The sequence below is a fragment of the Melanostigma gelatinosum genome (assembly GCF_949748355.1).
Source record: "Melanostigma gelatinosum genome assembly, chromosome: 8".
Classification (NCBI taxonomy): Eukaryota; Metazoa; Chordata; class Actinopteri; order Perciformes; family Zoarcidae; genus Melanostigma; species Melanostigma gelatinosum.
The window spans coordinates 15,376,154-15,403,631 of record NC_136641.1 but is presented as its reverse complement, the minus strand read 5'-3'; the positions used below and the strand labels follow the sequence as shown (position 1 = coordinate 15,403,631).

The following is a 27,478-nucleotide window of genomic DNA, read 5'->3' as shown; positions in this document are numbered from 1 at the left end:
AAGAAATGTGTTCATCATGCAGAATTCATGCCAAGGAGTATTAACGCTCTTCTCACTTTAACAAGAAGTGTGTTTTTCTCCTCTAATTAGTCAAACATACTGTATGTATGTTACTTGTAATCTCTTACACCTTTATTTCCACAAAGATTAGCGCACACGTATATGCATGCAAGTGTTTTAAATGTGGGAAAACCTTCTAAAACAGCAGATGGACTCCTTTCCCATTGCCAATAGAATAGAATTCATACTATCTTGATCCCTTTAAGGGGGAAATTTTTCTCTGCATTTGACCCATCCCTGTATATAGGGAGAAGTGGGCTGCCAATGACAGGCGCCCGGGGATAAAATAGGGTGTATGTCTCTCTGTTTGTTTCTGGTGTGTCATGTTCAACACGTCGGAAAACAGGGTTTGTAATCAGTAGACGGCAGCAGGCAGGCCAGTGAAATATATTACGATGGTTACGTCTCTTTCATAGCTGCTACTTATTCAGTCTCTCTTCAAACTCGGTGCCAACTAATTTGGGACAATGTTCAGGCGCTGCTTGAACAGAGATGGACATAATTTGTTGCTGTGATGACAAAGAAAGTGCCAGAAGGGGGCATAAATGAACGCGTCCACCCGAGAGTCGTTTTTCCATCACCGATAAATACTTCTGATTACTGCAGAGTCATTTGTCCTGGCAATGAATGTCGATTGTTCCCTTTCCCGCTAAAAACAAAAGCCAGATGTTAGTGGCTGTAGGGGTTCTTTCATTCCAGTCTGAATGGGGCTTTAGTTGTTATTTTTCTGTGTTTGACCATTCTGCGAGGCTTTATCCTAATTCCTCCAGTGTGTTGTGATGTCGGTTAGTTTATGTGGCTCCTATATGCAGGCACACTGGGCTCGTAAAACTGCTTTGACTGACTTTCTCTTCATAGTCAAAGTCTTCTTTAGTATTTATAATAAGTGAGCCATGCATACTTGTACATTTTAGACAGTGTATCCTCAAATTCACCCAAGTAAAGTCCTGAGGTCCTTACAGAAGTTCTGTGTTATTGCTCTTGTCCACTGAAAGGAGTTCGGCTTAGAAAGTGCAGGCGACCTCTTGCTCTTATCTGTCACTTTTTGTGTTTCTTTCCTTCCCCCCATGCCCTGCTTGTCTTAATCAAAGACAAGTGGAGTGCTGGTAATAGACAACCTCTTGGACCCAGCAGTGCAGGAAGATGACGGAGGCTCATTAATTCAGCACTGTTATTTTGTTTTTTTGAGAGGGTCATGGCATCATAAAGTGAGAGGTTTTGCAATGAGGCTGGTGTATGACCAAGAATTACATGACTGTACTCTCACGAGGCTCTGCTTTTGTAATACTTATGACTCCTCTTCTCTTCGCTGCATCCCTCAGATGTGGAACAGATGGCTATCGACTGGCTGACCGGAAACTTCTACTTTGTGGATGACGTGGACGACCGGGTGTTTGTCTGCAACAAGAATGGCCAGACATGCGTGACCCTTCTGGACCAAGAGCTGTACAACCCTAAAGGCATCGCCTTGGACCCGGCTATGGGGTCTGTACTTCCCTCCACTCTTCTTGACTTAACATCACCCTCAGTACCGTTTTAGCAACACTTCAGAGGAAAATTATGTCTTATGATCAGACGACACGCTGACCAGGCAGGCGGTCAAAAATCAAAGCACTTCCTCCAGATGGAAACACTTGCATGTTTGCTGTTTTGTTTTCCCTGATCCTGCCAAAGGTCCCTTTTCTTAAGTATCACTTCTCTATTCTTATTTATTCCATTATAGTGACTAATACAGAGAGCTGAGTTGTGGTTAATGGTGTCATTGATAAATGAAGTCAAAGAGCAGTCATCCAAAGTTATAACTTCCTCTTGTTAATGAAATTCCCTTTTCTTTCACCTTGCCATGCTCCTCTTTGTCTGCTACAGCAAAGTGTTCTTCACAGACTATGGGTCTACGCCGAGGGTGGAGCGCTGTGACATGGATGGCCAGAACCGCACTAAGCTGGTGGACAGCAAGATCGTCTTCCCCCATGGTATCACACTGGACCTGGTCAACCGGTTGGTGTACTGGGCTGACGCCTACCTGGACTACATCGAAGTGGTCGACTACGAGGGCAAAGACCGACACACCATTATCCAGGGCCTGCTGGTGAGGCTTGAAGGATGGTTGGATGGACGTGCACACAAAAAATACCAACTACACCCAAACGTTACATAGAAATGCACTCAAGAAAATAGATTTCAGATTGTTCCGCCTTCTTCTTGAACCAAACAGCAATAGCCCAGAGTCCCAACTTACTTTTCAGACTTCCCTTCAATAAAACAAAACATCTGTTTTCCAAATCTGTGACATCATTGATTTAATATCATCATCTTTTAGAGGCAGTACTGGTTCCCAGTTGTCTCCTGTTTGTCAAGGCAAAGAGAGCCCTCCTCTCCTGGGAATAAGACCTTTTTTTTATCGCCTTGATTGATATTACTTAAAGAGTGTGTGATTTTCCTGGCTAGTGCCTCTCTAAACAGATTAGTCTGGCCCTAGCGAAGCTTGGCTCAAACTTTAAGTAGAGTAATGATCTTAATGAAATCAGGGCTGCAGCGTATGGGGAAGGTAATATGATGCCGACAACAGAGGAGACTGCACAGAATAAACCCTTCTAAAAGTAAAAACCTATCTCTGTTTAACAGCCGATGGAAAGTGGAGCCATTGTGCTACCCTGTGCCAAGTTCAAACTAACTCTCTCTTTATATCTCTCTGTCTATCTGTCAGAGATTTCTTCACATTCTTAGAACCTGTCAACATTTGTTTTATACTGATGAGTAATTTGTCATGGATCTTTAACTATGCATAAATTACAGCGTTCAAGATCGAAATGTGCACACAAATATTCTCACAAAAGCCATTAGTCATGCACCATGAGCTGTTTTACTGTGGACATCAGCATTTTCAGTTGCAAGCTCAAAAACAACTTTTTTGATTTTGCTGCTTTATTGTCTCACTGCATTTCAGATTGAGCACCTGTACGGGCTGACTGTGTTTGAGAACTACCTGTATGCCACCAACTCAGACGAAGGCAACCTCAACCCCAAGACCAGTGTGATCCGAGTGAACCGCTTCAACAGCTCCGACTTCCAGGTGGTGACGCGAGTAGACAGGGGAGCTGCACTGCACGTGTACCACCAAAGGCGCCAACCTCAAGGTACTCATTCAAGAAGGCACTCTGTCTTGACTGCTAACTGATCCATGTCCATTGAAAGCAGTCACCATTGCATGACTGTTGGTTTTGTGCCCTTCTCTCCTGGCCTAGTGCGCAGCCATGCGTGTGCCGTGGATCAGTTTGGGAAGGCTGGAAGTTGCTCCGACATATGTCTGCTGAGCAACAGTCACAAAACCCGTACATGTCGTTGTCGCTCTGGATTCAGCCTCGGCAGCGATGGAAAGTCCTGCAAGAGTGAGTATCAAGACTGAGGGGAAAATGTATTTTTGACAAAAATGAACCCCGTCCCATTAGTTACACCAGTGATGAATGATGATGGCAATGAAGTAATGGTGCTTACAAAATCGTTGGCCTTACTGTTATTCATTGAGAATATATAATTTTTTTTCTTCCCCTGCAGAACCAGACCACGAGCTGTTCTTGGTGTACGGTAAGGGTCGTCCTGGAATCATCAGGGGCATGGACATGAACGCCAAGGTGCCTGATGAATACATGATTCCCATTGAGAACCTAATGAACCCACGGGCTCTGGATTTCCACGCCGCCAGTGAATTCATCTACTTTGCTGATGCCACCAACTACATTATTGGCCGACAGAAAATAGATGGCACAGAGAGAGACACCATACTAAAGGAAGGTAAGAATAAAATGATTTGCTTTGCACAGGATTTTGGGATATAGTTTTGCTTTATCAAAATCCAGGAACTTAAGGAGGAAAATAATTCCGTCAAGTTAATTGGCCAGCCACTAATGTCTTTTTCACACCGACTTCTTTTGCTTATCTCAGGAATTCACACGGTAGAGGGGATAGCCGTAGACTGGATGGGAGGCAATCTCTACTGGACAGATGATGGGCCTAAGAAGACTATTAGCGTCGCCAGGCTGGAGAAGGCTTCTCAGACCCGCAAGACTCTCATTGAGGGCAAGATGAGCCACCCTCGTGCAATTGTGGTGGACCCACAGAACGGGTGAGACACTGGAGGAGAGGGCATTGTTATTTTAATGGTTATTTATTGCTCATAAATGCTATGTTCAAGTTATTTATCCAGTTGTAATGTTTGAGTGAAGCAGCATTCAACTTGTGTGTGAGTACTTCGAGTGTGTTGGGAGAGGGTAGTCTGAAGGCAATGTTTGTTAAAGCATTCGTTGCATTGGTGGGAGTGTGTGTGGGAGCAGAAGATTTTTCAAGGCATTTTTGGATACTTCCTGTTTTGTTCTTTCTTCGTGGAACGATCTTTCAAAGGATCTCTCAAAACTAAAAAGTGTAAAACATTTTGACGGCTGCAGCCGTCACGGAAATGCCTTATCTCGCACGGCTTTTGAACGTGATGATACCTCTTCTCGGCTCCCAGGTGGATGTACTGGACTGACTGGGAGGAGGACCCCACAGAGAGCAACAGAGGGAAGATCAAGAAAGCTTGGATGGATGGTTCTCATCACCAAGTGTTCCTGACCAGCAAGACAGTGCTGTGGCCTAATGGCTTGAGTCTGGACATTCCCCAGGGCATCCTGTACTGGGTGGATGCTTACTACGACCGCATTGAGTTGGTTTACCTCAACAACACTGAGCGAAAGGTTAGTAATGCTCAGAGAATATATTTAGACTAGATATTTGTGTATTTACTAACAATAAAAGAGATATTACTCCAAAGTCTTATAACGACAACAACATTTTGGTCAGAAAATCAAAGTAATCAGTTTGTTGGAAAGCGGGTAATATTTGAAGAGCCAACCCCTATCTCGTTCCTGATTTAACAGGTGGTGTATGAGGGGCAGGAGCTTAACCATGCCTTCGGCTTATGCCATTACAAACAATTTCTTTTTTGGAATGAGTACCGGGGCGGCAGCATTTACAAACTGGACCAGGTCACTAAGACAGTCACCCTACTTCGCAACGAGAGGCCACCCATCTTTGAGATCAGAGTGTATGATGCACACCAGCAGCAAGGTATATGTCCGCTACTCATTCATCTTCACGTCACGACTTGCTTATAAATAGATCAAATGATAGAAGTCTTACTTTCTGCTTGGTTTGTCTTTTCTCGTAGGCTCCAATGCGTGTCGAGTTAACAACGGTGGCTGTAGCAGTCTGTGCCTTGCTGTTCCTGACGGCAGGTCCTGTGGCTGTGCCAACGATCAAATCCTAGATGGCGATAATGTCACCTGCAAAGGTACTTAGGAGCCCAACCAGTAGAAAGGTTTCACCAAATATCATTGTGGAAGGAAAATTCATTATTCAGCAGGAGTTGAGACTGTAAAAGAATCTAGGCTGTACTTTCCATTTGTAAGCTATACTATAGTATACACGATCTTTGCCAAATCTAGCGAGAAGTTAAAAAAAACCAATATTTTTGCAACTATGAACTATTGCTGATGAAAGCTGACCTAGGATCCAAAAGGCTTTGTTTTGTTTCGTGCTTATCCCTTGTCTCAATGGCCCATCTGTCTCCTTCTACCCCTGATCTCATCTCCAGCCAACCCCTCCTACGTGCCCCCGCCGCAGTGTCAGCCAGGGGAGTTTGCCTGCAAGAACAACCGCTGCATCCAAGAGCGCTGGAAGTGTGACGGGGACAACGACTGTCTGGACAACAGTGATGAGGCCCCCGAGCTCTGCCGTAAGTGTGCCACGTCATTGTCATGGTTACACAGCAACACACAGATCAACAAAAATTAAGTTTAAGAGTCTTGGCGAACGTAAAATGACAGAGCGTGAACTTACAGTTTCCAAGATTGTCTTTTTCTATGCAGCGTAATGTGACTGCAATTTCACTGACCTGCTTTCTCCTCATCAGGCGATAGTGAGAACTAGAGACTCATATCCTTCTCTTTTTTATACTTCATCTAAAGTGACATATTTAAAGGTTGAGGGGATTATTTATCAGGTTATATTGTGCATCAATATCAGAATAATGTTGGTAAAGGGCTGGGGAGCACTTCATCCACATTGACGACACAAGTGCCTGCAGATATTTTCAGCTAGAAGTGCTCTGAGAGGCCGCACAAGGAAGGCGGAGAGCTCAGAAACAAAGTTCCTGTGTGCGGTGCTTTTTCTCCAGGCATAAACTCCTCATTGGTAATAATTGACAAAGAGAAGCTGGTGTTCATAACAAAACCCTGTATGGACACTTAACCATAATGTATACTTTTTTGTTTTCTTCCACCAGACCAGCACACCTGCCCAGCTGACCGATTCAAATGCCAGAACAATCGCTGTATCCCTCTGCGATGGCTGTGTGATGGCGACAATGACTGCGGCAATGATGAAGATGAATCCAACACCACCTGCTCTGGTATATACAAACCTGAAGGTCTTTGTAGTTCAGAGAGCATTACAGTTTTTCATCAACTTTTGGTTTGTAAGATACGAGATTTGATTTGGCAAAAATATTCTTGCTGTTCGATGATGAGACAGTTATCGATAGTTCGTTCAAATGGTGTAAGTGAGAAGAGAGAGCATTGGGCAGACAGACAAGTAAAGCGGACATCTTGGGATCTGTTAGTTTTGAGTTAATTCAGTTACGCTTTGTGCGGTGGATGCCAGCATGAATTTACAGTCCAGGACTATTTATCTGCAGCATCGATCATCATGTGCTGGAAAACAGAGATGGACCTTGGCTCACGGCGTTTGTTACTTTTAAAAAGAGTCGTTTCTGTGGTCAGAGACTACCAATTGTCTGTAATTTAATTAGGATAAAGTGAGTATGTTTTGTTTCGCAACTATTTTAAGTACTTTTTGTAGCAATACAATATTGGAAAATAGGTTATTTAACATTGATAAGTCATTGCGAGCTTAACTGTTGAGTCAGGGATATTGCATACTTCTTATATCCATTATCTGTTTTACACCTTATTCCCCCGCCAGCTCGTACATGCCCACCGAACCAGTACCCGTGTGCCAGTGGGCGCTGCATCCCCATCTCCTGGACATGTGACCTGGATGACGACTGTGGAGACCGCTCTGATGAACCAGACTCCTGTGGTGAGTCTTAAATTGCACCGTTATATTGCTGCTTTTAGCACGCGAGACGACAAATCTTATGTTTTTTTTATTTACATATTCTCTCTTGACCCCCCTTCAGCCTATCCAACCTGCTTCCCTCTGACTCAGTTCACTTGCGCCAATGGCCGCTGCATCAACATCAACTGGCGCTGCGACAACGGTAATCTTCTTCTTAGACTTTCTTCACCTTCCGGGAAGCTGCAAAAACCACCCAATAACCCAAATTGAAATATTGTGTGTGCTCATGTACAGACAATGACTGTGGCGATAACAGTGATGAAGCAGGCTGCAGCCATTCCTGCTCCAGTGTCCAGTTTAAATGTAACAGCGGCCGCTGCATCCCAGAATACTGGACCTGTGACGGCGACAATGACTGTGGAGACTACAGTGACGAGACTCATGCCAACTGCACCAACCAGGGTAAGGAGCAATTACTGTGAACCAAGCTTTTACTTCATTGTTTATACTGTTGCCAGCTGTATCTAGCGCTCATCACATCATGTATTGTATTTCACTGTGTTTACAGTTGTAAAGAGGCGGTCGCAATGAAAACAGGATTGTCCTCCTCCCTTCTTCATTTCCTCTGCTCTGCATGCCCCTGCCTGCCCTTTGGCTTCTGCTTATCATTTACTGCAAATCCTCTCTGATGCTCTGTTCAGGATGTGATTATGTTTTGGGGTTAGATAACAATTCAACTCCTTTATGGTCTTATACAAATGGCACAGATGTTTTGACTCTGCTGCAGTGATATGGATTTACATGTTTTGAGTTTTAAATAGCTGGGGGCCATGCCTGGCTGATTTGGAACATCGAGTTTCGCTGGTTAACCAATCTTGTAACAATCACTGAGGCAGCGTCATAGTGCAGCGTCGTACTTATTCTTCAGGCTGCCGAGAAACACACGCTGCTTTTCACTGTGTAAGTCCCAGCATGCAATAACGGGGCCCAGCGCGACCTGTTGGTCTAATGAGCAATCTGTGCTCCGTGTGTGTTTCTGGCTGTGTGTGTGTGTGTTTATGGGATCTCTTGGCCTGCCGTCTGGAAGTCATTAAATGAAATGCAATGCTATCGCTTTCCCCTCCTGTATATTGTAGTTCTGTGCTGAAAGGTCCCCGGTCCATTTCCTCCTTTACCCGTGCCAAGAGCTGACCTTTGCCATGTGGGGATGTCATTGTGCCACCTCCCCACTGGTGTCTTTTAATCAGTCAGTCAGCTGTGTGTGTCATTGTTGTGTGACTTGGCTCAGTTTCAGGTTGTTAACCTAGCGTCCCAGCATACCTAAACATTAATTAATGACTAGAATTTCCTTTTCTTTGTTCTCTCCGTTTTTACCGAATGTGTGTGGTCTATGCGACTGGTGTGTGCTGCTGGAGATTCCAGTAGTTATTTGTCAGTTGCTGACTTCTGCTTGTGTTTTATTGCTTCTTTGACATTGGCTAAACTGTTCACTCCATCTTCGTGGTTGGCTTACTATCACGCTTTGTCTTGCTGTTTTCTCTCCAGCTACCCGTCCTCCAGGCGGCTGCCATGTGGATGAGTTCCAGTGTCGGCTGGACGGCCTGTGCATTCCCATGCGCTGGCGCTGTGATGGGGACACAGACTGTATGGACCTGAGTGATGAGAACAACTGCGAGGGTGTGACCCACATGTGTGACCCGGCAGTCAAGTTTAGCTGCAGGGACTCTGGTGAGGATGCTTTCAGCTGGCTTAAGTACCAGATGTTACGGTCGATGAACCGTTTAACAATGTTGTTGTTAGGACAGATATGTTTGTGTTTCTCTCTGACAAATGGATGAAGGAGTAATTGCTTGATCAACCCAGAAACTAGCTGTGGAAAATGAATTTGCGCATCCCTCATGTGGCTAATTTGTGGCGAATTAAATTTCTGGCACACAAATGTCTAAAACCATTTGCTATGAATATATTAAAGTCTTAAAACAACACAAGCTGATAATCTTTACTTTGTGGTCTTGACAGCTCGTTGCATCAGCAAAGCTTGGGTTTGTGATGGCGACAGTGACTGTGAGGACAACTCTGATGAGGACAACTGCGAGGCGTTGGTGTGCAAGTTGTCTCACCACATGTGTGCTACCAACGACTCCATCTGTCTGCCTGCTGAGAAGCTGTGTGATGGCACTGACGATTGTCCGGATGGCTCTGACGAGAAACTCTGTGGTAAAACTTTTGACAGAAACCACACACATGAAAATGTCTTCACCACCTGGTTCATTTGTCCTGTACTTTCCATATTGATGTTAAGAAGACCTTAAACAGAACATACACCTCGTGTGTCTCAGATATATTCAAACTCATTCTAAATCTGTTTCTTGCCTGCAGATCTGTGCTCATTGGACAATGGTGGCTGCAGCCACAACTGCAGCATCATTCCTGGGGAGGGCTTCATGTGCTCATGTCCCCTGGGCATGGAGCTGGGAGCCGACAACAAGACCTGCCAGATCCAGAGCTTCTGCGCCAAACATCTCAAGTGTAGCCAGAAGTGTGAGCAGGAGAAATCGAGTGTCAAGTGCTCCTGCTACGAGGGCTGGGAGCTTGAGTCTGACATGGAGAGCTGCAAAAGCACTGGTAAGGTAAAACAGGGCGTTTTTGGCACGAACAGTTTATTTACTCCTACAAACTGAATCATTTCTTTTTTGGCTTCAAATTGAGAGCAAAGGTATTTTTCTTGTGATGAAGAGGCTCCACAATACTGATTCTGCTACATGTATGTACTGTAATTACGTTTTTTTTTTTAAAGAGACGGATGGAGTGAAAGATGTTGCAAAGACAGCTGTGGCAGATTAAGATTTACTGTGTTGAGACACTAACGCTTTTCCGGGTACAACATCTTTGCCTTCAGATCCGTTCAAGCCTTTCATCATCTTTTCCAACCGCCATGAGATCAGAAGGATTGAGCTTCACAAGGGGGAGTTTAGTGTGCTGGTTCCAGGCCTGAGGAACACCATTGCCCTGGACTTCCACCTCAACCAGAGCACCCTGTACTGGACTGATGTCGTGGAGGACAAGATCTACCGTGGGAAATTGTCTGACAATGGTGGTGAGGCTGCTAGTTTGATACAGCTTTCGGTAGTTTTTAATGATTAGCCACTCAGAACAGTCTAATTAACATAATGATATGTTTTTTCATTTTTGTAAGTTAAAAAATAAAAGTAGGAAAGTGGATCGTTCCTTCTGAGAAACATTCTATTTGTTCCTTTGACTGAGCATTTCTCTGAAATTAACTTCCGCTGAGCACTGTGTAATTTCTCAGAGCCAAATGTTTTTAAAAAGAGTCTGTGGTCAGCAGCAGCGGTCTGTGACCCTGAATAAATAGCCGGGTCATGGTCCTGTTCCAAAACCCCAGGTCTTCTTGCCAATCAAAGTTGTGTTCCCAGCACAGCATTTAGGGGGCACACGGAAGGCTTTGTCTCTTCCCATTTGTCTCAGTACTCAATGTGCGTGACTGCAGCCAGATCACTGATGTAGCATAGGAGGAACAATACACTGCAGTTCCAGTTCCCAGCCCTCCAACTTGACCATTTAAACAGGACTCCCAAGTAGAGACATTGTGATAAACATAGATCAGCTCCTGCTCCTTGTTATTGAAGCCATTTCACAATCTCTAAAGTTGTTGGCATACACTGTGTAGTTCACACAGCTTAACCAAGACACCCCTACCCACACAGAAAGGCAGCCGTAACGCTAGCATTCCTTCAGGCAAACTGTGAAGACCTATCGCTCTCCCTCTAATTACGACTGGAAGATGATCACACATTTTTTGGTTTGCACTTTAAACCGCATGTTCCCGTCGTTTCTGGGAAAGATTAAAAAGAGTGGGAGATCTTGTGTTGGCTGTTTGTTTTCTTAGAGGTGGGGTTGGTAAGATCGTGCTGGTCGGAGCCACACTTTTCCTTTTCTTTTGCAATGAATCATATGTGCTGACTGGAAATTTGCTCCCCTTGTTGAAGGTAAATTAGCTGAATTACAAACTGCTTAAAATCACCACAAACGTTAAAAGGCTACAAAAGGTCCCCTTTTCAGCTTGCTATTCAGTTATCAAATGCATGATACATAGCTGAACACCATACTTGTTTTAAGTCCCCTTTTCTCTGTGTTTCCCATTCAGCCCTGACCAGTTTTGAAGTGGTGATCCAGTACGGACTGGCCACCCCAGAGGGCCTGGCCGTGGACTGGATAGCAGGAAACATCTACTGGGTTGAGAGCAATCTGGACCAGATCGAGGTCGCCAAACTGGATGGGACCATGAGAACTACCCTGCTGGCTGGGGAGGTGGAGCACCCAAGGGCCATCGCCCTAGACCCTCGTGATGGGTAAGAAGCACAGATCTAGGGACTCTCAAGCTGTTACTAGAATTTCCCCTGGAATTACCTTTTTAGCTTAGGCTATATTCCTGCTGTATTTTCTGTTAAACTAACATGTTCCCATGTGACACTGTGCACATCTGTGAAAATTCCTCCTCGCATTGATTTATTTTCCATTTGCAGTATTCTATTTTGGACAGACTGGGATGCCAGTTTGCCCAGGATTGAGGCAGCATCTATGAGTGGTGAAGGCAGACGCACCATCCACAGGGAAACAGGCAGTGGTGGCTGGCCCAACGGTCTCACTGTGGACTACATGGAAAGACGCATTGTCTGGATTGATGCAAGGTAGCATTGGCCACTAGTCTCTGCATATACAGAGTGCTCTCATTGCACTGCATCCACCCACTTGCTCAGTATTTTTCTTTTGGTTGCAGTTATTCATTTTTTTGATGAACATGCATCCTTTGCTTCTGTAAAATGACATACAAAGTACAGACTCATCTAGTAACATGAGCATCATTCAGTCACTTAAGCTGATGTAAATATTATGTAAAGTATACATCTCTGCCCTAATCTTCCTCCAGGTCAGATGCTATCTACTCGGCTCTGTACGACGGTTCTGGGCTGATTGAAGTGTTGCGGGGTCATGAGTATTTGTCCCACCCCTTTGCCGTCACCATGTATGGAGGCGAGGTCTACTGGACTGACTGGAGGACTAACACTCTGGCCAAAGCCAACAAATGGACAGGACACAATGTCACCGTAGTCCAGCGCACCAACACACAGCCCTTTGACTTGCAGGTCTATCACCCATCCAGACAACCTCAGGGTAGGTTGCACACCAGATACATGTGAATAAACACACGCAGAGAGAGAGAGAGAGGGAGAGAGAGAGAGAGGAGAGAGAATATCTCAGATTCAACCCCTGCCTGTCAGTGTGGCTGACTGAGTTGGGCTTTAACTCGAAGGAGAACGTTGACGACCTCACAGTTCATTGCTGACCGTGTTGATTCACGACTCCTACTCTCCAAAGACAGCTGACCTTTCAGAGCTGTGAGATATGTGGTGTCCTCACACCGGCAGCAATTTGGACACCTCCTGCAGCCTTGTTGATCAAATAATTCACCTCACTGTTTGACATTTCCCACCGGCTGGGTAGGAAATTTAACCCTCCTCATGCGACTAAAATGTCACGTGTTGATCTTGGAGGTTCACATGATTGACAAGATAACAAAAAGATCTGCAGTTATTCTGTCAAATTGAACCTTGATGTCTAGTTGCCAATGGCTAAGGGTGTGTGGGCAGCAGAAAGGCACTGGGTCCTGTGATTGAAGGCAGGAAAAGAGAGATCTCACACAATCGTTGATTGACAGCTGCAACTGATACCCATGACAGTGACGACGCAACAAGCTGGGTTGACATGTCTGGCAAATGTGGGCTGTGTTGAATAGTCAAAATGAAGTCCTACCTTGTCCCATCCACTTTTCTTTGACCCGATGGAAAAATGAATGCGGTTTAAAGAATTCAACCAGCTCTTATTATGGCTGCCACTTAGGAACCTTCCTATGCCAAAAAGACTATTAGACCGCAACCAAAGTCTTTTACGACACTCTCTCTTTCCTTGGGTATCCATTGATGCACACTCTTGACTTTAATATTCTGAAAATAGCTTCTCACATTAAACCAGTCTGATACTAGAATGTATGGCCTGATTTCATCAATTTTGGGAGATGCTTTTTGAAAAAATCGACACATCGCGTGAGCCTTAAAGGAAATGCATCCCACCCCCCCCCCCCCAGTCTTTTTGTGTCTTTGTCTCTTTCACCACATTGCCTCTGATTCTTTCTTTCAGCTCCTAACCCGTGTGCCACTAGTGATGGTAAAGACCCTTGCTCCCACCTCTGTCTCATCAACTTCAACCAGACCTTCTCCTGTGCCTGCCCTCACCTCATGAAGCTTCAGCCTGACAAACGCACCTGCAAAGGTAAAGACACGTACTGTTACTCACAAACGCCTACAGACCTTTTCTCCGACCTTAAAGTAAACACTCAGACAGAGTGTGTTTATGCAACGCTGCCATATACAATCCGTGTCATGAAGGAGCAAGAAACGGGCTCTTTTTTTGCCTGGAATGTTTTCTCACAACTGTCATGACTGTTACAGTGCGCTCGGCTCCTGAACGCGACATCAACGTCATTAACTGTCATCCCTTATGACAGAAGATCTAATTACTTATCCGCTTTTTGTGCCACGCTGGCTGTCTTCACTCATTTGCATTTCATTTCATATAAAAGACTGTCACAAGTGATGTGCCTGAGGTCTTCATTTATTGCTGTGATTTCATGAGTGGGTTCAGGATGGTTTTGAGGGGTGGCGGTGGGAGTCTGTGTGCATGCGTGTCTATCTAAAGGGAGTGAATTCTACAGAACAATCCTCATCTCAGCAGTGTAAATTTAAGGATAATTGGAGATATATATATATATATATATATATATATATATATATATATATATATATATATATATATATATATATATATATATATATATATATATATATATATATATATATATATATATATATATATATATATATATATATATATATATATATATATATATATATATATATATATATATATATATATATATATATATATATATATATATATATAATTCCAATTATATAATTCCAATCTTTCTTGTTCTGAGTACTTGTTTTTTTATTTTTCCCTCCCAGAATCCCGTAAGTTCCTTCTATATGCTCGTCAGATCGAGATCCGGGGTGTAGACATAGACAACCCCTACTACAATTACATCATCTCCTTCACCGTGCCGGACATAGACAACGTGACAGTGGTGGACTATGACGCTGTGGAGCATCGCATCTACTGGTCAGATGTTCGAACGCAGACAATCAAGAGAGCTTTCATTAATGGCACTGGGGTGGAGACTGTTGTGTCTGCTGGTGAGAACAATTTCAGGAATATTTTTCATTCCAATTTTATCTTCATTTTTTGTTGTGATTTCAATTGAGAGTTAAAAATGTCTATCTGTCGGAAAATTTGATGAAACCCGAACGTTTTCCATTTTAATTCCAACATTTCCCAGACCTTCCTAATGCTCACGGGCTGGCAGTAGACTGGATGTCCAGAAACCTCTTCTGGACCAGCTATGATGCCAATAAGAAGCAGATCAATGTAGCCAGACTGGATGGATCTTTCAAGAACGCTGTCATCCAGGGCTTGGACAAGCCCCACTGTCTGGTGGTGCATCCTCTACTGGGGTGAGTTCTGGTTCCGGTTAGTTAGGACTGCATTCAGATCAAGATCTGAATCCATTTCTTGCAATTTACTTTACTACCCTGCCACTTCTTAGCCTACTAGTTTTTCCTCATTTGATGTCTCCTTTCGTGTCTCCTATTGCAATGTTTATTGGGTAGAGCATAGCTCTTCTCCAGAAAATAGATCTCAGCTGCTCTTCATGTCTCATGTCCTCAGGAAGCTGTACTGGACCGATGGTGACAACATAAGCATGGCTAACATGGATGGTAGCAACAGCACCATACTTTTCACCGATCAAAAAGGACCTGTGGGTGAGCACATGTACCCCCTACTGCGAAAAACAAAACAAAAAAGCAAAATAATATTCGATCTCTATTAAACTCTACGGTGTAAAAGCACAGATTAGGGATGTATATGTATAATAGCATCATTATGTTTTCCACTCAGGCCTCTCCATAGACTATGAACAAGAGCAGCTGTACTGGATCAGCTCAGGAAACAGCACCATTAGCCGCTGTCATCTGGATGGGACGAAACTGGAAATCCTGGAAGGTGTTAAAGGCAAACTTACCAAGGCTACTGCACTGGCTATTATGGGTACGTTGAAAAAGACGATACTTTCAATTTATCCTCTCTGTTTTCTAATCTGTCTGATCTGAAAGTTGATATAGTTACATATTAGCCTACTGCTTACATGCTTAGAAATCACTGGCCCATGTTAAAGGAATAACATACAAATATATTAACCAATAATAACTGTAGGAGACAAGATGTGGTGGGCAGACCAGGGAACTGACCAGATTGGAACGTGTGACAAGAAGGACGGAGGAAACTGGAAGGTTTTGCGAAACAACACCTCCCCTATGATGCACATGAGGATTTACGATGAGGATGTGCAGAAAGGTAAGAAATATGAATCCTACATATTTTGGGAAGAGTTGGAAAGCCAATTTAGATTAAATTATCTTGAGACTCATGTTTTGAAGTGGATGTAAAATCATTTTTGTGCCTCACTGATCCTCTCGTCTTCCTTTAGCGGGTGTCAACTTGTGCAGTAACAACAATGGAGACTGCTCCCAGCTGTGTCTGCCTACCTCACCAACAACCAGGGCCTGCATGTGCACTGCTGGATACAGCCTCAAGACAGGACAGCAGTCCTGTGAAGGTAAGACATGACTTCACAGCTACAGTCCCGCATAACTGTATGACATTCAGTGAGCCATAAAAACATAATATGTTGTACTGTCTCTGAGCAGGCATGGGCTCTTTCCTGCTTTACTCTGTTCATGAGGGAATTAGAGGAATTCCACTCGACCCGGCAGACAAATCTGACGCCTTGGTGCCAGTGTCTGGCACCTCTCTGGCAGTCGGCATAGACTTCCACGCTGGTGAGTGACACTGCTGGAAATCAGTAACTGGAGGACCTTGCTTGAGTGACATTTTAAAGCTGTCATTATCTCAGTGAAGTGAGTATTTATAGGATGACACAAAAGGCCTCTTTGTTTTCAGAGAATGACACCATCTACTGGGTGGACATGGGCCTGAGCACCATCAGTAGGGCAAAGAGAGATCAGACATGGAGGGAAGATGTGGTCACCAACGGCATTGGCAGGGTGGAGGGCATCACAGTCGACTGGATCGCAGGTCTATTCATAATAGATTCAAAATCCTATTCTAATGACATTGTCCAGGACTACATAGCTGATTTATATCTCTGTTATTTTATAGGAAATATTTACTGGACTGACCAGGGCTTTGACGTGATCGAGGTGGCCAGGCTGAATGGCTCCTTCCGCTATGTAGTCATTTCCCAGGGCCTGGACAAACCCAGAGCCATCACTGTTCACCCAGTTAAAGGGTAAGTGTCCCTGGCAACAGTTTCATTCGGCCTTCTGTAAAGCTGTTGCCTTCAGTTACTTGCATGGAGTGATAGTGATAATATATATCTAAATCCCCCTAAAATGAACTTTTGTTTGCAGGTATCTGTTCTGGACTGAGTGGGGTCAGTACCCTCGCATTGAGCGCTCTAGATTGGATGGTTCCGAGAGGTTGGTCCTTGTCAATGTGAGCATCAGTTGGCCCAATGGAATCTCCGTCGACTACGAGGTATGGACCACGGCTGACATCATAGCTTTCAAGACATCCCTAAACTCAGTTGTCATTATTAACCCTCTGAGCCCCAAGCAGTTTCAGGACATTGTTTCTGTGGCAATATATAAGTCCTGTATGAAAACAGCACAATCATGGCTAGCAGTAGAGAGAACACAAAAATATCTTGTGTGCAGTACAACACAGTTTTGATGCCATAAACTATAAAAATGACAAACACAAGTTGAATTTCTTTAATCATTTATTTTACAAAAAGATGGAAAGAATTGGAGGCTCCACATGAACTGTTTACATTTTTGTACAACCTCTCTTGTCCTCTCCTTTCTGCTTCAGCATCATATTTTAAAGCATTATGTCCTGTAGCGGACACGCTAAAGAGGCATGAGAATCATTTCTATGACGTTTATTGTGTTTATGAATTAACAATGTACCAGCATGCCAGTTTCCTTAATACCTTTTTTTTTTTTTTTTTTTTGATTTTCATTTTGAAAATATGAGTGTCCCTAAATAATCAACACTTTTGTTTCTGCTTGGTCTTTGCAGGGGGGTATGCTGTATTGGTGCGATGCCAGGACAGACAAGATTGAGCGGATCAACCTGGAGACTGGAGAGAATAGGGAGCTAGTGCTGGCTAACAACAACATGGACATGTTTGCTGTGTCTGTTTTTGAGGAATTCATCTATTGGAGTGACAGGTCAGTTCAGAGGTTAATTAATTAGTTAAACCAACCGTTAAAGTCTCGTTCCATTGCTCTACTATCTGTCCGTACCTGTTAATGCATGACTGCTTTTGAATGATGTGGAAGATTTAATATTGCATCATGCTGTTAATTGTATAAGTGTTGTTGCCTCTTGTTTAGGACTCATGCCAATGGCTCCATTAAGAGAGGCAGCAAAGACAACGCTACAGATGCTGTGCAGCTGAGGACTGGCATTGGTGTACAGCTGAAAGACATCAAGGTTTTCAACAGGGCCAGGCAGCAAGGTATGAACACACACAAAACACTAAGCACCATTAACTGAACCACAAACCCTAAAAAAGAAAGCTTTTTTGCTGAAATGTCTGGCAGATATGTCCTCAAGAATAATGTGCATTCTTGAGCTAGTCCTTGCATGGATGCAAAAACATGCCCTCACAAACACAATGACAAAAACCTGAACCACCCAACTCAATGCAGCCGCCTAGGAATCCATGAAATTGAAATTGTGTTTAACAAGGCTCATTGTTTGATTTAACACCGTCACTACTCCTCAGGCACCAACGTCTGCAAAGACAACGGTGGCTGTGAACAGCTGTGTCTATTCCGTGGCAACGGGCAGCGCACCTGCGCCTGCGCTCACGGCATGCTGGCGGAGGACAACCGCGGTTGCCGCGACTATGACGGATACCTGCTGTACTCGGAGCGTACCATTCTGAAGAGCATCCACCTGTCTGATGAGACGAACCTCAACGCGCCAATAAAGCCGTTTGAGGACCCCGACCACATGAAGAACGTCATTGCCCTCAGCTATGACTATCATGGCGGTGGAGGGAAAGGAGCCAACCGCATCTTCTTCAGCGATATCCACTTTGGCAACATCCAGCAGATCAACGATGATGGCACAGACCGCAAGATTGTGGTGGACAGTGAGTATCTAAGTCATCAATAACATGTCATTCTTTTTAACAAAAAAGGAAACAAAAAAACTCTTCATCGCTTCACCCAAACTTTTCCCTCCACTCCGTCTGTCTGCATATATTTCTGCTGCGTTGATGCTTTTTTTCCTGTCCATTGATAATTGAATGTTGTCCCTCACCCCCTCAACACTACAAATGGCCATCATCACTCATTTTGACAACATAAGCACCCAGGAGGTTCCACCGCATGTACACTCAGCTGCAGCTTCTCAAATAGAGGAGGTTGACATCACTTAGGGCTGCCACTTAAAGAAGACACACTTTCACACACAAATGCACACTCCCTTTGCTTTTTGCCTGTTTCGACACGGAAGTGTCGTTTAAATCCCACTCTCTTTAAATGATTCAAGAGAAGGTTGTTGGAACTCTATCCCGAAGCAGTACATTTAAAAGCCCTGGGCCCAAAGCTGTTAGCAAGCACTATTCAAAACATGAATTCTGACAAGAAAAGTAAGGAAAATGAATAAAGCCCATGGGGTTAGTGTGTTTATTCATGTCGTTTTGAATAGTTAGTATTTGCATATTTTTAACCACCAGGTACAGAATTTATTCCAATTTTAGGAGAATTCATCACAGCTGAGGTCATAGGCGTGTATTAGTTCCAGATAAGATGTAGAATCATAATATGATGATATGCTCATATTGTCATTGTTTTACTACATTCTGCTGTTCAAATTAACATACAATTTTTTTTGGATTCTCGAGGTAATAAATCCAAGCAAATTTTAAGTACAAAACTAGCAAAGAGGAAAATATGATTTTTAGTTCACACATGAGTTTTTACCTGATTTAATACATACCAATAGAATGAAGTTCATTGCATTTAACATCACTTTGAGCATTGCATGTGTCATCTTTACATACAGTGGTAAAATTCCATACAGTGAAAAATGAGAAAGTAAATACTGTATATACAGATATAGTAAAGCATCAAGTGAGTAATGACGTAGCAGTGTTATCTGGCCAAAGAGTCAGTTTTGGCCCCTTTCTGAAGTTGTGTCCAGCTCAAAGGGCTGCACCATGTCCCTGCCCATCACATCAGGGCAGCCAATCGGACAGCTTTTGCACCATGCCCAGAGTTTCCTCCCCAGCTTTAGTAAGTCTTGTCTAAACTTCTGAGACATAAACCCATATAGTACAGGGTTTACCACTGCTACTGAGGATGCCAACAGTCTGGCCAGGATTGCAATGGTTTTGTATCCAGATGAGCCCATTACGGTTCCTCCAATTAAGGAGAACATGAGGGCATAGGAGGGCAGCCAGAGGAGAGTGAACACCAGGACCAGGAGAGCTGAAGTGTGAGTGACCTGGCTCTGATAGCGCTCCAGCTGGGGAGCGATTCCCAGCAGCCGTGCGTGTCGAAGAAAACAGTAGATCTTGGCATACATCAGTACAATGATACCCAGTGGTAGAGCGAAGCCGAACAGGAAGAGGGCAATGCTGTAGACCAGCTGGCTGAAGTCGGGCAGGAAGGCAAAGCAGTACACTGCGCTGGAGGCGGTAACTGTGCGGAAGGCAAACTGCGGCGCAGCCAAGGCCGAGGCAGGGACCCAGAGTAGAGCTACTGTCAGCTTAATGCGTCGGTGCAATCTTGAGCGGTACGCCCATGTGGGGTGCACCACTGTAAGGTAACGTGTCACAGCCAAAGCTGCCAGGGTGAAGACTGACGCAGATGAGCAGGCCACACCCAGGAAGCTGATGGCCTTGCACAGAAAGCTGCCGAAAGGCCAGAAGCCCAGGGTGATGGCAGAGGTGTGGAAAGGCAGGCAGAGCAGCAGCAGCAGGTCTGCAGCACTCAGACCCAGCAGCAGGGTGTCTGTACCATGCGGGGGTTGATTTCTTTTCTTCCTCCTGCCAGTAAGAATGATGATGACCAGGGTTTGACCCACCAAGCCAGTCACCAGAATTAGTCCATCCAGGATGGGAACAAAGGCCTTGATCAAAGCCTCATCTGCCCTATTGATTGGCCCGAGGCTGCTGCCGTTTACTTGCTGCCCCAAACTCTCCATGCACTCACAAAAAAAGTCTATTGAGTAATGAATCGAAAGGCCTGTTAATGTTAAGCAGCAGAGCAGCATGTTCCCGTGGTGTCTGGGTGATGCATCTGTTGGCTCCAGTCCACGTCTTAAATTGTATTAATCACAGGTATGTCCACACTCCATTAAGTCAGCTACTCTCATAATGACAGTGATTCGCTAAGCAGTGAAAATTGCACTGGTCAGTTGACTTCGTCTCCATTGAAGTTTACAATCCTTGCACTTACAGGACGAGAATAGAAAGAGTATATTCCGGTTTATTTTTAGTTTGTGTGTGGGATTGTAATTCATTTTCAAGTGCCCTGAGAGTCTCATCATAGTGTCCTCCTGCTCTGTCCTAAATGTGTCTCTCCAATTGTGTCCACTACACTGTTTTTCAACTTATTAGAAGGAATTATAACTACCCATTGTAAACCAGTTTGACTCAGAAAAATAAATATACACGACCTTAAAAAGCATCCCTTGCACACTGGCTTTTCCTTGGCTGCATCAGCATGTCCTTCATAATCCATGGAAGAAGGAAAGGAAAACCGGAGAGATGTCCGTGCAGCAATTACTCTATGCCTGTATTGATTTCTTGAAACCAGGCAACTGCTGGACAAATTAATCCCAGTGGTTGCTCACTGTCATTCCACTTTAAAAGCAGTCAATGCTACTTGATGCTAAGTGGTCACTGCGGCAGGAGGCATCTTGTCCATTGAGAAGCTCTTGAGAGACTTGCAACCTTGTAGACGTCACCAGCAGAAGGCTTGCTGTACGATTCACCTGACTTCAGTCGTCGAAGGAATAAATAAGTAATTCTGTGGTGTCACTTTGATTACTGCACTTCTCATGTGATCGTCAAAGAGACTCTGTTCTGAGCGACAGTGGTCTTTCCAACAGGTGTTCGCCACTGTTTGCGCAGTAACCAGCTGCTGAGCTGATCTAGGAAAGGGGAGGGGAGACGATGTTGTTTCTCATTACATAATACTGGCTTGGACCTACTTTATTTATCCCTGTTTAGTACGTGATCTTTCCTCAACCAAAGCAATTAGGTGCCCAGGTATAGCTTTTTCTTCTGTCTGTTTTGCTCAGCCTGATTGTTGAGGATAATAAAAACACAAGTGTGACTTTGTATTCGACCCACAGCTGGTCGTTTAGTTGCATTTTAGTTTGGTTAACAAGGCATTCAGCCTTAAAATTGTCCTGCATTAAGGTTGATTATGGCACTTTGTCATTCATTTGAAAGATCTATTAAAGGACTTTCAACGAAGAGCAAACAGTTGAGTGTTCAGGTTTTTATTGTGGGCAGTGAGTGGTCATAAATGTGGTTGCTAGTGTGGCCAAGAACAGATGGATGCACATCTTGGATCCCGTAAGGCTGCAGTACGGTGTCCTTTTCCATGAAGTGGTGCGTCATGTAAGCACAGTTAAAACAATATTACTACTACTGTATGTACTATGAGTGGAAGGTAGTAGGACAATGGCTATCGAGAGCAGCTTCATGCTTTTCATAGATTTTTATTAATTGTTTTCCCTTAAGTGACTCAAGCTGTTCAATGGCAGTTTTCTTCCCAGAACAAGAAGTCATCATGAATGAGTGTCCACAGGGAGCTCTATTTGTATGTGCAGGCAGCCAGCCATGAAATGACAGGATGATACAGACTCTTTAAACTCTCTCCAGAAACAGCAGGTGTGTCACAGACTCTGCTCTGTGTGGTACCACTACATTACACTCTTTCTTTTTAACCTTCTTCCTCACAGTGTTTCACTGTTTATGAATTGATGTGGGAAGATGGGGATAATCCTAAAAGCACTTAACCACTGCCCCTTTAATAAAGTCTCAGAGGTAACCATGGGGGCAACTTGTTAAACTATGACCGTATTTAATGAGTTGTTGATGGTCCTCATTAAAGCTCTCAATAAAACCCCCGAGAGTCGATAATATTTATAGTGAAACGAAAGAACCTCATTCCTCTCAAGCTCTTTGCCTCTCGCAGCTTTGGCTGGATGAAAATAAAAGAACTATTGTCTGAAGAACTATAGTCATGGGTTCAAAATATTTACAGAGGGCCAACTTCTTTCTTCTCTGCTCCCACAGATGTAGGCTCAGTTGAGGGCCTGGCATACCACCGTGGTTGGGACACACTCTACTGGACCAGTTACACAACCTCAACCATCACTCGCCACACTGTGGACCAGAGCCGCTCTGTGGCCTATAACCGCAACACCGTGGTCACTATGTCTGGAGAGGACCATCCCAGAGCTTTTGTGCTGGACGAGTGTCAGGAGTGAGTCATTCATAGCAAAACTTACTTTCTTTTGAACAGTCGATTTTTAGTTCAGTCAACCGTGACGTTTATTCCAAGACATTTTATGACCTCCCACTGCACATCATTATGCTTATCCTGTGTTTGCTCCCACTACAGTATTATGTTCTGGACCAACTGGAATGAGCAGGCTCCGAGCATCATGAGGGCCTCTCTCAATGGAGCCAATGTGCTCGCGATCATCGGTAGTGACATTAAAACTCCCAACGGTCTGGCCATAGATCACCGTGCTGAGAAACTCTACTTCTCCGACGCCACACTGGACAAGATTGAACGCTGCGAATATGATGGAAGCAGCCGTTATGTAAGACAGCCCTCTAACTTTCTCCTTTGCTAAATCTAGGTGTTGACTTACAGCTCAGAGTTCTGTGAAATGATGCCGAAATGTTTCCGCTTCAGGTGTTGTTGAAGAATGAGCCTGTGCATCCGTTCGGCCTGGCTGTGTATGGAGACTACATCTTCTGGACTGACTGGGTGAGGAGGGCCGTCCTTAGGGCCGACAAATACACAGGAGGAGACATGAAAGTGCTGCGCGCTGACATCCCTCAGCAGCCAATGGGCATTGTGGCTGTGGCTAATAACACCAACAGCTGTAAGTATTATTCACTGAAGTTACTGTGACGTTTGTATAGGTTGCTCCTCTCGAATTGATTCCATTTAGGGATGTGCATGTTCGTCTGTCAGTCCCCCACTTTGGTTCAGACTGAAATACTTAACCACAAATGGATTGCCATGAAATTTTGGCACAGATATCCATATCCCACTCAGGAATCTGTCATCACGCTAAAGTAAGGTGGTGAACATTACAGTTATACATGTAAACATGTTACAGTAAACTTTAAACATGCAAAACACCAGCATGTTGGCGTTGCCATTACGAGCATGTTGCCATGTTGGTGTTAGCATTTAGCCTCATCGAGCCACTAGCATGACTGTAGAGTAGTCTTGTTATCGTATACGACCGACTTTCACAGACTATAACTATGGCCAAGCTAAAAAGTTACCAGAGTCTAGTAACTGCATTTCATTATATCTATGAAATTGTGTGTTGGGCTTTCTGGTAATATTTCCCCCACAAGGAAAGAACACTCTCATTAACCCTCCTCTGTCATACCTTCCTCAGGTGAGTTTTCTCCTTGTCGTTCAAATAACGGAGGTTGCCCAGACCTGTGTCTGCCCACATCTGATGGACGGGTTAACTGCAGCTGCCGCGGAGACAGACAACTGCTGGACGACAACACCTGCTCTTGTAAGAGAAAGTCTTCACTCCTTTTAGGATACAATTTTCCACCTCTTGATTTAAAATGTTGCTGAATTCAATTGTTTCTACCTCACCAGCAGTGAATGTGTCGTGTGGAAGCGTGGATGACTTTGAGTGTGGAAACGGCGACTGTATCAACTACAGCCTGACCTGTGATGGCATGGCCCACTGCAAGGACAAGTCTGACGAGAAGCAGTCCTATTGTGGTGAGTTGTCTTATGGGACTATTCGTTGATGAACAGTGAGCTGTCACAGGTACATTTTCAGCTGAAGGGGGAAATGTAGTTTGTTTGATACAGAGTATGTAGCACAGCTTATTGGTTTCATTTATATTGTTTTTATAATATGCCAAAAAGGACTGTGGGATTGAGCTAACTCTAATCAACTGCTGTTCCTCCGCAGCCAATCGAATTTGTAAGAAAGGCTACAGGCGCTGTATGAACGGCCGCTGTATCGGACACCAGTTCTGGTGTGATGGAACGGATGACTGTGGTGACCACTCGGATGAACTGCCCTGCAACAGTAAGCAATTTAAATCCACTTTTATAACTGCAGCTGATTGAAAAATCCTTCAAGTTTTGATAGATTTGTTTTTGACAGATTTGTGTGGATGTTATGTCCACACAATCCCGCAATGTTTTTGCTTACTCAATCAAATTGCCTCCTGCCTCCTGCAGTGACCCTGTGCAAAGTAGGAGAGTTCCAGTGTAAAGATGGAAGCTGTATTTCCAACTTCAGCCGCTGTGACCAGGTGGTCAACTGTGAGGATGCTAGTGATGAAATTAACTGCCGTAAGTAATCTACCATGATGATTTTAAAACTATTATTAAAGGTGAAAGCTAAGCTTTAATAAATTGATGAGTTACGATATCGTTAAAGTTAATTTTTAAAAGCTTTTTCCATTATCTTCAGAATCCACCGATTGCGCCCGTTTCTTCCGCCTGGGGGTGAAAGGAGTGTCCTTCCAGAGCTGTGAGAAAACTACTCTGTGTTATCTTTCCTCATGGGTGTGTGACGGCAACAATGACTGTGGAGACTTCTCAGATGAGAGGAATTGCCCAGGTTGGATGCTTTGTTTCCCTTCAAAATGCTTTCTGCCTTTCTAAAAATTGTCAGAGATTTTAGATTGTTTTTTGTTTCTGTTGTCTTGCAGATAAAAGGAAGCTTAAATGTCCAGTCAACTTCTTTGCTTGTCCCAGTGGCCGCTGCATTCCTATGAGCTGGACCTGTGATAAGGAGAATGACTGTGAGAACGGCGCTGATGAGACGCACTGTGGTCAGTCAACAAAGTTGTCCTCTAGTACCCACATGAAAACACAAAACATACTCGGAAAAACAGCCTGTTTTTCGTTTGGCTTCTCACTGCCCATGGAAAAACGTGTGCAGTGTAAATGAGATCATTTCTCCTCTTTCGCAGACAAATTTTGTTCATCCACCCAGTTTGAATGTGGGAACCATCGCTGCATTTCCAGCCACTGGGTGTGTGACGGCTCTGATGACTGTGGAGATGGTTCTGATGAGGACCAGAAATGCAGTAAGTGACATAATTACTAACTCTCAAATGTAAAAGTACTTTTCCCATGCCCAGTGGAGGCATTTGCCTGTATGCGTCATATAACTTTCCCATAATTATCGTCACAGAATCCAAGACATGCAGTCCTGAGGCTTTCCAGTGTCCCGGCTCCCACATGTGTGTGCCTCAACGCTGGAAGTGTGATGGAGACAAAGACTGTCCCGATGGAGCCGATGAGAGTGTCAAGGCTGGCTGCAGTGAGTGGGACAGTTACTAAATTACTTCATGGAAAAACATGTCCTCTTTGTGTTGTGATTGGAAAAGACATGAACCAAAGTGTGTTCTTTTCACTTCCAGTGTACACCAACAACACCTGTGATGAGAATGAGTTTGTGTGCCAGAACAGACAGTGTATCCCCAAGCACTTTGTGTGCGATCATGACATCGATTGCTCCGATGGCTCAGATGAATCCCCAGAATGTGGTGAGTGTGTGTGTGTGTTTGTGATCCTGGAAGAGAAATGCAGCGAGGAAAGTTAGAAAATTCAGCCCACAAAAAAGTTTTTGGGTGATAAGTTAATAATAATGATACTCTTGTTGTGGCATAGAATACCCAACATGCGGTCCAGATGAGTTCCGCTGTGCCAACGGCCGCTGCCTCAACCAGAAGAAATGGGAGTGTGATGGAGAGTTTGACTGTCAGGATGGCTCTGATGAAGCTCCCAAGAACCCTCGCTGCACTGACTCTGGTAGAAATTTATCATCAATAAATGTTATTTGTTCATCATTTTTATTTCTCTACCAATATAATAAACTATGACTCATATGAGAAACCTCTTGTTCAGAAATGCCAAAGCCGCATCGTGTTTCCAAGTTGCACCAATGTAACCTGCCATTTGTCTGTGATTTCAGAGAGGACGTGTAATGAGTCAGCCTTCATGTGCCGTAACGGGAAGTGTTTGAATGAGACTCTGCTGTGTGACCGCAATGATGACTGCGGTGACGGCTCTGATGAACTCAACTGCTTCATCAACGAGTGTCTCAACAGTAAGCTGAGTGGCTGCTCGCAGCTCTGCGACGACCTCAAGATTGGTTACAAGGTAAGTCGTCTTAATCGTTTGTTGATTTATTTTTTTCCTCCCCATTTTTTCAAGAGCAAATAAAGCAAATTAAATTACTTTGGGAAGTCACTGACTTTGATTGCCGAATACATTATGCGTCTAATAGGCACACAGTTACCTCACAGACAAATTGGGTTTATACTATTAATGGTGAGTTAGAGAGGATCCGAAGTAAAAAGGTTGGAAGCCACTCAGTTCAGGCATGCAGTTATGTAAAAAAAAACACTGTTTTGGCTCCCTTCCTAGAAGTAGGAGGCTATTATTAGAACAGCTTGAACTCTGTGTGCACTCTCATGTCTGTGGTGTTGAGGCAGTGGTCAGAGCTTCATTTCAAAATGATAAGGAATGATTTGTAATCCCAAAGATTTTTATGCTTTTCAGGGTGTCAATATTCAATGTTCGCACCTTTAATTGAACATAACGTCACCATCAAAAATGTGCCTGCATGTGTGACTGCAAATTCCCCCGTACTGGCAAATGAGTAGGATTTGGAAGTGTGACAGTGAGTTTGAGTTCTTTGAAAACACAGATTTGCTTATTATGAGTAGTGACAGTTTAAGCTGATTTTGACTAGTAATGAATACATGTTTTTGCCATTCCTTGCTGTAAGATCTTCATTATTTGACAAACAC

The 27,478-nt window shown here is 44.0% G+C and overlaps 2 protein-coding genes across 2 annotated transcripts in view; one reads left to right on the top strand and one right to left on the bottom strand.

Moving 5' to 3' along the window:
* The window catches only part of LOC306780961 (low-density lipoprotein receptor-related protein 1-like), a 48,434-nt gene that overhangs the window by 5,791 nt on the left and 15,165 nt on the right, over positions 1 to 27,478 (top strand). Inside the window, exons 2-50 of the mRNA XM_079273526.1 lie at positions 1,383 to 1,545; positions 1,927 to 2,149; positions 3,008 to 3,197; positions 3,306 to 3,449; positions 3,616 to 3,852; positions 4,003 to 4,183; positions 4,568 to 4,790; positions 4,974 to 5,163; positions 5,264 to 5,386; positions 5,690 to 5,830; positions 6,380 to 6,505; positions 7,078 to 7,194; positions 7,295 to 7,375; positions 7,468 to 7,635; positions 8,719 to 8,901; positions 9,193 to 9,390; positions 9,553 to 9,798; positions 10,073 to 10,270; positions 11,339 to 11,543; positions 11,718 to 11,882; positions 12,122 to 12,366; positions 13,390 to 13,521; positions 14,277 to 14,504; positions 14,648 to 14,822; positions 15,037 to 15,131; positions 15,268 to 15,417; positions 15,583 to 15,723; positions 15,857 to 15,985; positions 16,077 to 16,208; positions 16,330 to 16,464; positions 16,549 to 16,678; positions 16,800 to 16,926; positions 17,473 to 17,624; positions 17,790 to 17,914; positions 18,185 to 18,556; positions 22,724 to 22,913; positions 23,052 to 23,256; positions 23,352 to 23,544; positions 24,076 to 24,201; positions 24,291 to 24,419; positions 24,616 to 24,735; positions 24,891 to 25,004; positions 25,126 to 25,275; positions 25,367 to 25,489; positions 25,631 to 25,747; positions 25,855 to 25,983; positions 26,084 to 26,209; positions 26,334 to 26,474; positions 26,638 to 26,825. Of these exons, the coding sequence (XP_079129652.1) occupies positions 1,383 to 1,545; positions 1,927 to 2,149; positions 3,008 to 3,197; positions 3,306 to 3,449; positions 3,616 to 3,852; positions 4,003 to 4,183; positions 4,568 to 4,790; positions 4,974 to 5,163; positions 5,264 to 5,386; positions 5,690 to 5,830; positions 6,380 to 6,505; positions 7,078 to 7,194; positions 7,295 to 7,375; positions 7,468 to 7,635; positions 8,719 to 8,901; positions 9,193 to 9,390; positions 9,553 to 9,798; positions 10,073 to 10,270; positions 11,339 to 11,543; positions 11,718 to 11,882; positions 12,122 to 12,366; positions 13,390 to 13,521; positions 14,277 to 14,504; positions 14,648 to 14,822; positions 15,037 to 15,131; positions 15,268 to 15,417; positions 15,583 to 15,723; positions 15,857 to 15,985; positions 16,077 to 16,208; positions 16,330 to 16,464; positions 16,549 to 16,678; positions 16,800 to 16,926; positions 17,473 to 17,624; positions 17,790 to 17,914; positions 18,185 to 18,556; positions 22,724 to 22,913; positions 23,052 to 23,256; positions 23,352 to 23,544; positions 24,076 to 24,201; positions 24,291 to 24,419; positions 24,616 to 24,735; positions 24,891 to 25,004; positions 25,126 to 25,275; positions 25,367 to 25,489; positions 25,631 to 25,747; positions 25,855 to 25,983; positions 26,084 to 26,209; positions 26,334 to 26,474; positions 26,638 to 26,825 (8,021 nt within the window). The remainder of the gene's footprint in view (positions 1 to 1,382; positions 1,546 to 1,926; positions 2,150 to 3,007; positions 3,198 to 3,305; positions 3,450 to 3,615; positions 3,853 to 4,002; positions 4,184 to 4,567; positions 4,791 to 4,973; positions 5,164 to 5,263; positions 5,387 to 5,689; positions 5,831 to 6,379; positions 6,506 to 7,077; positions 7,195 to 7,294; positions 7,376 to 7,467; positions 7,636 to 8,718; positions 8,902 to 9,192; positions 9,391 to 9,552; positions 9,799 to 10,072; positions 10,271 to 11,338; positions 11,544 to 11,717; positions 11,883 to 12,121; positions 12,367 to 13,389; positions 13,522 to 14,276; positions 14,505 to 14,647; positions 14,823 to 15,036; positions 15,132 to 15,267; positions 15,418 to 15,582; positions 15,724 to 15,856; positions 15,986 to 16,076; positions 16,209 to 16,329; positions 16,465 to 16,548; positions 16,679 to 16,799; positions 16,927 to 17,472; positions 17,625 to 17,789; positions 17,915 to 18,184; positions 18,557 to 22,723; positions 22,914 to 23,051; positions 23,257 to 23,351; positions 23,545 to 24,075; positions 24,202 to 24,290; positions 24,420 to 24,615; positions 24,736 to 24,890; positions 25,005 to 25,125; positions 25,276 to 25,366; positions 25,490 to 25,630; positions 25,748 to 25,854; positions 25,984 to 26,083; positions 26,210 to 26,333; positions 26,475 to 26,637; positions 26,826 to 27,478) is intronic.
* LOC306780963 (galanin receptor type 1) lies at positions 19,579 to 20,616 on the bottom strand (the record flags this gene model as incomplete). The annotated part of the gene is made up of 1 exon (XM_079273534.1): positions 19,579 to 20,616. The coding sequence occupies one exon, from the start codon at positions 20,614 to 20,616 to the stop codon at positions 19,579 to 19,581; it is 1,038 nt and encodes a 345-aa protein (XP_079129660.1).